This window comes from Silene latifolia, chromosome 8 (assembly GCF_048544455.1).
Source record: "Silene latifolia isolate original U9 population chromosome 8, ASM4854445v1, whole genome shotgun sequence".
In the NCBI taxonomy this organism is placed as follows: Eukaryota; Viridiplantae; Streptophyta; class Magnoliopsida; order Caryophyllales; family Caryophyllaceae; genus Silene; species Silene latifolia.
This window is the reverse complement of record NC_133533.1, coordinates 54,854,823-54,866,269: the sequence shown is the minus strand read 5'-3', so window position 1 is coordinate 54,866,269 and position 11,447 is coordinate 54,854,823. Positions and strand designations below refer to the sequence as shown.

At 38.0% G+C, this 11,447-nt stretch overlaps 1 protein-coding gene across 1 annotated transcript; it reads right to left on the bottom strand.

Moving 5' to 3' along the window:
• Window positions 1-6,191: 6,191 nt before the first annotated feature.
• On the bottom strand, window positions 6,192-9,074 carry LOC141595202 (uncharacterized). The gene is made up of 4 exons (XM_074415173.1): window positions 7,904-9,074; window positions 7,278-7,794; window positions 6,746-7,046; window positions 6,192-6,623 (listed from the first exon to the last, which is right to left on the bottom strand). Exons 1-4 carry the CDS (start codon window positions 9,072-9,074, stop codon window positions 6,192-6,194), a joined length of 2,421 nt encoding a protein of 806 aa, XP_074271274.1.
• Between the last annotated feature and the right edge of the window lie 2,373 nt (window positions 9,075-11,447).

Genomic DNA, 11,447 nt, shown 5'->3' with positions numbered 1-11,447 from the left:
TGTGGTCCTAACACTAGCGGTTTCGCTCCATCGTCTCAACACACTGGGTTCCTACATTTCTTTCCATAAATAGTCTCAAATGATGCCATGCCAATGCTTACATGATAGCTATTGTTGTAGGAAAACACAATTAAATCTAATATGTCTTCCCAAACTCCATCACACATGCTCTCAACATATCTTACAAGGTTTGAATGGTTCTCACCGTTTTTCCATCGGTTGTCAGCTGAAATGCGATACTCATTTTCAACTTAGCCCCAAAGAATCTTGCAATTCTTGCCAAAACTTAGAAATAAATTGAGCATCCCGATTCGACATAATGTTCTTTGGTAGTCCACCTCCTATAAGCCATGGCTAGCTCAGTCTTACTCCATGTGTCTTTCATTAGTATGAAATTTTAATTCTTGGTGAGATGATCAATAATCAACCAAAATTATGTTGTTCCCTTTTTGAGTCCTTGGCAATCATAAAATGAAATCCATAGAAATAGACTCTCACTTCCACTCGGGTACATCAAGTGGTCTACTTTCCTTGCGGTCTCCTATGCGTTCCTTTTACTCTTTGGCAAGTTAGACACCTAGCCACGAATTTTGACACTTTCTTCTTCATCCCGGGCCACCAAAAAGTTTTCTTCAAGTCCTTGTATAACCTGTCACTGTAACACCCCCAATTACCCGGCCAAGGTAATTAGAGATGCTATCATCTCGGTTTCCCGAGTTAGTGCATCAAAACCCCAATTAAGAATAAATTATTAAAGTCCAAGTTTAATAATTAATACAATATGAATAATACGATGTGAATTATACGTTATACAAACTCGACTACAACAAACAACTCTAATAAAATCTACATCAACTATCGTGTGTTCGCTCAACTAGACTCCGAATGTCAATAGCTCGGCCCATATCCCAATCATCACCAAGTCCAAAACCTGTAATCTAGTTGCTCCGCATATAATCGGAAATATCATATGGATCTTGAGAGGCCACCACAATTATAGGAGGTAACAATTTGTTACAAAACCAACACAAGTCAGCCTCAATAATACAAAGGCTCACGATACCATATAAATGCAAAGCAAATGAATGAGATACACTGCAATACCCGTATCTTTTGGGACCCGCAAACATACCATAAGTTACATGAGAGGACCATCGGACGAGATACGATCTACTCAAGAGTGAAAGTATGACCGTACACCAGACCAAGTGTGACCTAGACTAGACCTAGTATGGCTGTAGTGGACCGAGTAAAGCGTTTAGGCGATCGAGTGTGTGTGGCACTCGGTCGAGTGGTCGATCACTCGATCGATCGAGTGACACTCGATCGAGTGGACTCGCACTCGGTCAAGTTGAGCTGAATCAGAATACGGGATAAGGAAATCTTGAACCCTTATCCTCATTCATTCCATCTTATTACTTCCCACTCCATATCCCCTCCCTTCTCTCTAAAACAACCGTAAACACACTTACATGGGATTCAAGCTTGCTGTAGGGGATTGTTCACCTTATTCCTCACCCTTTCCATCTTGTAAGTCAAGATCTAACCTTTCTTATCTTGTAGTAAACCCTAACATTTGGAGGTTTTGATTTGGGTAATTAAATAGTAATTAGAATATGAAATATGGGTAATTAGTGGGTAATAATAAGGGGTTTTGTAGTATATAATAGTGTAGGATATATTTGTGATAGTATTACATGGTGACGGGACGAGCCTTGGACTTGGAGCCGAGTGTCATTTCATTAGAAGAGTATAGTAGTCTTGAGCTGTATCATTTATTTCATTTATTCATTTATGCAATCCAATAAATACTTTATTTATATTAATTGTTTCTTACTTGCAACTCCAATTTCACCGCCTTAGGAAATCGAGATGGTAACATCTCCTAATTACCTTGGCCGGGTAAGAAGGGGGTGTTACAAAGTGGTATCAGAGCGACGATTTTGGAACCTAAACCAATGAACCAAGATGAACCTAGGTGTTTGTAATACAATTAACCCGACATGAGTGCAATAGGAGTTCGATTTTGGATGAGTAGGCGCCCTCTTATCAAAACTAGTGCCTATTGTCTCGGTTGGTCATTACGTGGGTGGTTAGGAGTATGGGTGAACACTATGTGGAAAGTTGTATGATTGCATAAGTGTGTGATTAGTATTAAGCTTCTTGTTCAATATAGTTGTTTCCAATGATGTGTGAATGTGTATGGAAGTTGAATGTTTGGATTGATGTAAGTAGCATTTTTTAGAATGGTTAGCATGTGTTGGTATACGGATAATTATTTCCCTCTTTAAATTCACACATCGTGTTAATTAAATGCCTACTAGTGTTATCGATAGTGTATGTTTAGTAATGGATGTTGGTAGGGTAATTACTAGTGCTGCGGTAGATGATGTGACTCCTATTTATGCATATTTAGTCCCTTAACTAGCCTAGTTTCTATGCTTTTTAGTATGTATTAGGGTCGTTTCTTGTCTTTAGCTTCCTTCTATGCATATTCTATGAGTTTTGGTGTCCTTTGTAGGAGACGAGCACTAACTTTACTAGACTGAGTGAAAATGGAGCTAAATTGATAACATCTAACGATCAAGCATCGAAGAGGAGACTAGCACCAAAGGCCTAAGTCAATAAAATAATGAATTGGGCAATGACAAATGATCCCCACGATCCATGGAGGACCCCCACGGATGGGGGGCAGCCAAAATGAGAAGAAGAAAAGCACTTGAGGACGGGCGTCCCAAAACTGGCCCGGGCCTCCCCAAGCCAGGCCGGGCGTCTCTCCATACAAGATGATTGTCTTTAAAGAGAGGTCGTGCTTCCCCTTTCCAGGACTTGCAAAGCTTCGCACTTCAATTAAAGGGGCCTAATCGTCATTTAAGCCCTTAGTTAACCTAATCCTTGTAGCACTATATATACCCTCATTGTAATAAATTGAGGGTTAAGCCCTCTTAGTGGAGGCTAAGTTCCCTTAGTTTAGATTAAGCTTTCTTAGGAGTAGATTAGAATAAATTAGCCTTTATTCATTCCACAAATTGCACTTTAATCTTTACTTAATTATTGTTCAGTTCTTAGATCTAATTGGGTAATTGAAGATTATTGAGTTATTATTTGGAGAATTGACAACTCTTCATAAATCAATCAAGTTCTCTTCTATTATTCTTTCCTTTCCATTTGCTCATCTTAATATTGGTATAATTTCTTTACTCTTTACTTAATTATTGCTTATTGCTTTACTCTTCCATCATGTTTATACTTGTTAAGATGATCGACACCATTGTTAACATGTTTTCCATGATAATGAGTAATTAGTTCCCTAACTAGGGATTAGTGGGGGATTAGAGGAGCAATTATGGGATACATCTATACATAGTGAGTTCATATGAATGCTTGGTTATTGTACTTTCAACTTATGCACATGTTATGTTTGATGAAATGCTTGATTGACAACCTAGCATGATTCTCTTATCCTTTCAACAAGACTTGTAAGACATAAACTAACTCAAGCCTTGTTAGACCATGCATATAGTTGGATAGGGAAAACCAAGTCGACTTGTAGGTGTTGTAAAGTCTTGACCGACTCGGCTACGAGACCAAAGTTTCCCTAGGAATTCTAAGATATAAACTAACTCGATTCCAACAATAATAATTGCTTGCATCTATATGACTCATTTATGCTATTTGACCATGATTCCCCAATGATCCCATGATTCCCTAGTGTCCTTTATCATTTGTTTACATTCTTATTTTTGTTGCTGGTTCGGTTATAACTCGTCGTCAAAAGCTACCAACCAAAACAATATTTATAACTTCACAAACTACTATTAGTAAAGAGGTAAGTAAAGGTAGGATCCTAAGGGACGTGTATTGATGTAGGATTCTCAATTGCAAATAGCTATGTCTTAGGGTGTCACAAATTGGATTGAGATGAATTTGGTCTAAACTAATTAACATGATGAAAGTAAATTAATGAAAACAAAGCAAGGTAAATAAAGAGGTTGTAAACAATTGATTAAAGGCACTAGGGTGTCATGGGTTCATAGGGGATTCATGGAAGTTGATCGTATAAACATGTTCTCAACTAGATGCAAGCATTTATTGTTATGATGGGATCGAGTTAGTGTATATCTTACAATCCCTAAGAAGGTTTGGGCCTCGGAGCCGAATCGATTAGATTGTACAACACCTACAAGTCGACTTAATCTTTCCTATTCAACTCTATGCATGGTCTAATGAGGCTCGAGTTGGTTTATAAGCTTACAAGCCTCATTGAAGAGAGGTGATGGATCAAAAAATGCAAGGATTCATAGGCTCGCATTTCATCAAACATAACATGTGTATAAGTTGAAATCACACCAAGCAAGCAAATTAATTATAAAAACATATTAGATAAAGCATAGATCAATCCCCATGTTTTTTTTGGTGAAATGTAAGAATTATATTAAAAATCAAAAGAGATATACAAGGGATATGTTCCAAGGAACAAGCATGAAAAAGAACAAAACTACATTCTTGTTACCATACAATCCCATTTTCTCAACCAAACTCTATCCTGATCACATATGGTGTTGCCAATATTACTCAAAATTCTCGTCTTAGCTTCAACAATTATTCTTTCAGCCAGCTTAATAGGAGGAGTAATAACTGCATTCAACCTTGCACTATTCCTTTCCAACCAGATGTGGTAATGACAGGAAGTCCAAAGTTGACAATGCACCTGATGCTTCAGACCCTTCATGCTAGTACCAGATATTCCCAAGCCTGCCATAGTAACATCAACACGAAAGCCACACCACTTCTTAATTTCCGGCAGGACTCGTTGACTGTACTCACACTGGAAGAAGAGATGCTCTTGATTTTCAGTTGAACTCTCACAGATACAGCAGAGCTGTTCTTGACAGTAGCCAAATGAGGAAAGTTTAGCTCGAGTATTAAGACCATTGTTTATGGAAATCCATATGATAAAAGAGTGTTTAGGGACATTCCATGAGTTCCATACAGCAGGTGCCCAATTCTGAGGAGCAGCTCCATGTCTTAGTTATTCATAGCAGTGCCTGATAGTGAAGCCATTACTATCAGGAGCCCATTGATCCTCAACATAAGCAACCTTGATCAGCTCTTTAACTTTACAGACATTTTTCCATGACCAAGCTACATCAGCAGGAGGATGGTAGTCATGCCAATTCCTTCCCTTGATATGAACCTGGTTTACCCATCTAATCCAAAGCCTATCAGCTTTGCAGTACAACCAGTCAACTAGCTTTGCTACAGAAGCAATGTTCCAAATAGCAGTCCTTTAATTCCCAATCCACCTTCTTCTTTTGGAAGAGTGACTTTATCCCAGCCAACAGATGGTACTCTATGATAGTAAGCTAACCCATCCCAGAGGTAGTTCCTGCAAACTGCCTCAATGCACTTAACAACACATTTTGGAATAAGGAATATGCCAGACCAGTAGTTATGAAGAGTATTCAACACAGAGTTCACCAAAACAAGTCTGCCTGCATAAGACAATTTTTTAGCACCCAAGCTACGAATTCTGTTAACCATTTTCTCCACCAGAATGTTGCATTCAATTTTGGTTAGCCTGGTAGCTTGAACAGGTACCCCCAGGTATCTAAAAGGCATGGATCCTTCAGAAAACCCCGTGACCTGCTTTATATCATCTTTAAGAGCCTGAGCAAGTCCATTATAGTATACCTCATATTTGAAACTATTCATGGAAAGGCCAGAAGCTTTAGAAAAGGAGGAAAAAGCTCTCATCATCAGCATTATAGACTGGACATTACCCTTACAAAACATCAATAAGTCATCAGCAAACATAAGGTGATTCAATTTGATATTCTTGCAAAGAGGATGGTACTGAAAAGGCCATCTATCAGTAGCAAATTGCATCATCCTGGTTAAATAATCCATACACATGGCAAAAATAAGAGGTGAAATAGGATCACCCTGTCTAAGTCCCCTCTTTCCTCTAAAGAAACCAAAGCAGCTTCCATTTAAATTCAAGGAATATGAGGTGGTTTGAATACAGATCATGACTTTTTGGGAGAAATCAGCAGGAAAACACATACCATCAAGCAATTGTGCTACAAAACTCCACTCAATTGTATCATAAGCTTTTTGCAAATCAATTTTAAATAAGCATCTTGGTGAGACTGCTTGTCTATTATACATCTTGATTATGTCTTGGCAGATTAAGACATTCTCAATATGGACCTGCCTTTAATGAAAGCTCCTTGATTCTCACTAACAAGATCTGGCAGCACCACAGATAGTCTATTGCACAACAGTTTGGAAATGACCTTGTAAAGCAGATTACAACAAGCAATGGATCTAAACTGTTTAACAGTTGTAGGTCTCTCACATTTAGGAATAAGTGTGATGGTGGTATCATTGATTTGCTTAAGTAGTTTACCAGTAGAGAAGAAATCATGAATAGCAGAGCAAATATCACTCCCCACAATATCCCAGCTATTTTTGAAAAAACCATTGGTATAGCCATCAGGCCCTAGAGATTTGTCAATAGGCACCTTAAAGAAAGCTTCTTTAATCTCCTCATTAGTGACTGGTTTATTCAGGATCTCCTTATGAGCATCAGTGCAGCACTTACCAGTATTAAGTACTTGCTGTCTCACCATTTCAGTAGGTTTAGAAGTTCCAGCAGTTCTTGATAATAATTAAGGAATGCATCCTGAATACTCTGAATGGTAGTACAATTATGGCCATTATGATCTTCAATCTGAGTCACCTTATTCATAGAACATCTCTTCTTAATGGCCCCATAAAAATAGGCAGAGTTAGCATCTCCATCCTCCAACCATTGAGTCTTAGCTTTCTGTCTGAGATAACTTTGTTTTGCATCATTGAGTTCCTTAAAAGACTTCAGAGCTGTAATCTCCTCCTGGATCAGTTCAGCATTAAGGGAATCTTGTATCAGCTTGCCCTGTATATTTATCACTTCCTTTTCAGCAAGAATGGCAGAGTTCTCTACATCAGAGTAGCACTCCTTATTTAGTTCCTTAAGTCTCCCCTTTAAAGCTTTCAGTTTCCTAGTAACACAATATAGGATATCCAGAATAACTCTTTTGCCACTCCTCTTGGACTGTAGTAAGGAAAGAAGGGGCCTTACTCCACATGTTAAAATATTTGAAATTTGCTTTCCTAATCACAGCCAGCTGATTATCACTCACTACACATGGACAATGATCAAAATAACCAGAAGGATAAAAGTGGGAAGCCATTTTGGAAATTGTTGAGCCCAGTCCTAGTTAATCAAGAACCTGTCCAGTCTACTGTATACCCTTGTTTGAGCTTCCTGCTTATTGGTCCAGGTATAAAAAGCACCAGTAGTATGGATGTCAGTCAGTCCACAATTAGAAATGCAGTCTATAAATTCATCCATATCACTTTGTTTGGTATTACCCCCAAGCCTTTCTAAAGGGTTAATGACAGTGTTAAAGTCACCAGCAACCACCTGAGGTCCAGCAATAGCACTATGAAGCAACTCCAATTTCATCCACAAATCCCTCCTCTCAGAGCCATCATTAAAGGCATATACCATAGTGATGTAAAATTGAGCCAGGGAGCACCTCTCAGTGACTAGAGCATGCACAAACTGAGCATCATACTTTAGGACATGTACATCATATAAATCAGCTTTCCACAGAAGCCATACCCTACCTCCTTTGTGATAAGAAGCATTAGTAGTAACACTCCATTCATCAAGCATAGCTGCAGACACACTATGAGTTTTATTTGAACTAATTTTGGTCTCAAGTAGTCCAAACAGGCCAACTCCTTTATTATGCAAAAACCATTTAACATTATTCTGTTTATTTACACTATTTAACCCTCTCACATTCCAAAATCCGATGCTATGCATTTATTTTGGGAGAGTCAGGGTCACCTGTTTGTCCAATACCCACCTTTGGTGTGACTGAACCATCCGTAGCTTCTTTGTATGATTTCTCAGGAGTAACTAAAGTAGCACTAACACTCTGGCCATTAGCTGTTTGCTGTGAACTCCTAACCAGAGAACTGATCTTAGTGCTCTTGTCTGGAATGCCTATAGGTCCTGCAGCCTTCATAGGTCTCCAGACCTGTACTGTATGCACAGGTTTCTTCTGTGGTTTCATTTCTTTTCGACAATTAGCAGCCTCATGCCCTATCCCCTTGCATTTAATACAAAGAGAAGGCTTCCACTCATACTCCACAGGGAGGGACACAATGCTACCAGTCTCATCTCTAAATCTGACTTTGGACGGGAATTTGTTGCCCACAGTCAATTCAACCATCACTCTGGCATAGCCCAGACGAGTTTTGTCCATTGTAGCCTGGTCAGACTTCTGGTATGTACCCACCAACCCTACAATGGCAGGTAAGCATTTACCCCAAAAACGTAAAGGCAAATCATGAATACGAATCCATGCAGGTACATCCTTAATGTTTTCCTTAGTTAATTCAACCTCAGCAGTCCATGCCCTAACAATCAGAGGTTTGTTATCAAACATGAAATGCCCTGCATTTAAGACCTCCTCTTTATCCTTAGCTTCCTTAAAATGAACCAAGACTATCCCATTTGGCATGAAGGACACTTTATCAATACTATGTTTGGACCAAATACGTCTAAGGAAACCATTCAAGATCTCCCATGGTGGATTTGCTCCTAAAACAAAACAGTATATGGCATTGTTCCAATATTCAACCCCATCCTGTGTATCCTCTTTGGAAAACTGAAGAAGTCCTTCATCAGGCTCCTCTTCATCCTCGTGTATTACTTTTTTCTTTCCACGTTGTGTAATCCACAAAGAATTCTCCACTTCTACCACTTCTGGAGTGTCTGCAACTTCTGCCACTTCTGGCGTGTCTGCAACGTCTGTCACCTCTAAGTCATCATCAAAATTAAGACCAGGGACACCATTCACTTCCTGTGTGCTCTTTGTTTTAACAACCTCATCATCAGCAGGACCACGTTGCTTAACATTGTGTTGTTGTATCACCTGTTTTCCAGCATATTTCAACGCATGAATCCTCCTTGCATGCTTTGATTTTGTTTTATTCGATGAATTACGTGTCATTATGTTGAAATTCAAGCGGAAATTAATGCCCTAGAGGAAGAGTTAAATGTCTGCGTAGGGTTCATCTCTTTTTCTTTCTATCTCTAGGGTTTTTTTGTTTAGTATTTGCTTTGTTATCAATCCCCATGTTTGGTTCCCTTAATTCCCCATTAACCATAGCTAAGGAAACTACTCACTCATGATCAAGTTTAGCATGTGGTGCGGTATAGAACTCGTCGTCAAAAGCTACCTAACCAAAACAATATTTATAACTTCACAAACTACTCTTAGCAAAGAGGCAAGTAAAGGTCTTGTTAGAAATTATTAATCTCATTATTCAACATATTTATATATGTGACATTTTAATTTAGTCATAAAATTAAAACTAGATCTTATGCATGCAAACATGAATAAGAGTAAGGAAAAATCGTTTCATACCATATGAATATTTCGGATATTTGGGCACAAGTGAAGTCTCCTACCTCACTTGTTCTTGAGCTTTCAATATGTTAGGATGATCATCCATGACTTCAAAATAGAAGCCCTCCAATAAGTAGCACCCAAGACTATCCCAAAATCCCACAAAATAATATGTACTAGATATTTGTAATGTGGTTTACCTTAAAATCGGTTACTAATACTCATATACTACTACTAGTATTATTAGTGATTAATTTGTACAAATTAGATTCATAAAAATGATTTTTATGAAGAACAAGAGAGAGAGTAGTGTTTTTCATAAAACATAAGAGAATAGAAAAATTGAGAAAAAAACTCTCAATTAATCTCCTCAAAACCGGTGGGTAGGGTGGTTTTAGGACCCTAATTATTTTTCCTTTTTGTCTTCACAAGACTAATTTGTGTAAGGCTTTGTCATGGTCAAGTCACTATCAAGTGTCATAGACAAATGAATAAGACAAAATGAATAAGAAAAAACTTCTAAAATTTGCCCACCAATTTCGGTTATCTTATGTGTAATATGGAGTCCATTTTATTTTTGTCAATATTACAATTATATGTTATGTGACATGTGACATGTCTTATGTCATGTTTTAATTTAAAATGCATATTTAACAAATTAAATATCATTTACAAATTAAATAAATCACATTTAACAAATTGACTAGTAATTCAAAATTACTTTCACATAAAATGGTCATTTAAATACTAGTTAGTATAATTCACAACATCTTGTAATTATAACTAACTTATCATTCTCATCTCGCGTGTTTCGCAAACACCGATTAATTTTTGTAATATAACTTCTTAAATTACTAAATAAAATCTTATCTAATCACATTATAATAAGATGTCATTTTTTCTCTTATGATAATAATTTGTTCAATTTTAAGGAATTAATTAATCTGTATCGACATACAATTAATTAATCTTTTTCAATTAAGGGAATCGTCCTTTAGGTGTGACCTCAAGGGATCAACTTATCACCACCGTCGCACGACAGTAATGTCAAACTCTAGCCAGCCAATCATTACCGATATGTGTGGACCAGTTGACTATATATGTAATGTATCATCCCTTTCGTATTCTTGATATGAGATTTAAATATGTGATCAATATGATCGACAATTGTGATCGCATTATTGTCGGAGGACACATATTCTAACAATCTCCCACTTGTCCTCGACAAGTGTGCGTCACCAATTCTCTTGTCCTATTACTATCCCCCACTCAATGCAAGGTGTCTTTCGGGTCGTACTTGCAAGTGATCATATCGAGAGTGGTTTCCTCGATCTGGAGAATAACTGATTGACCGGAATTTTCTACCATAGAAACCTTCCGAGCGTGGCCACGCATTTCCAGTTCATTACTCCTCGAGTGGCCCTGAGATATTGTTTTAACCTTGACAAGGGGGTGGACAATTCCTATCGCACTATTCCCTTCGACTAGCCACAGCCATCATAACCCAAAATATGCCCATTTGACCCCATTTACGAAGGTCGTAGTAACATAAATCAAAGCTAATCTGAAACTGTGTCATCATAGGCGAACAGTCTTTAGTCAAAAGAATCGACTCATTAGAATACTATAGTAGCTCTCGCCACGACCAGGCTATATAAATTTGCCAGAATACTATAAGCGGTCACTGCCCGACAAAGTGTTCCTAACAGTCTGCCTATGTGATCGACTAGTCAATCTCACATGACTGTATGGCACTGAACTTACCATCAATCGCATCACACTCTAGTCACTTCGAAACGTCACCTCATACAAGTGACTATGGGCGAATACTATGTTAATCCGGGTTCACTTTAACGGGGTTCAATATCGTCATACAACCCGTTTGGATGTAACAAAGTATAATAAAAGACTTTTAAAGTAAAACTCGAACGACAAATGCGATTATCACATATGAATAGTCAATGCCTGATTATT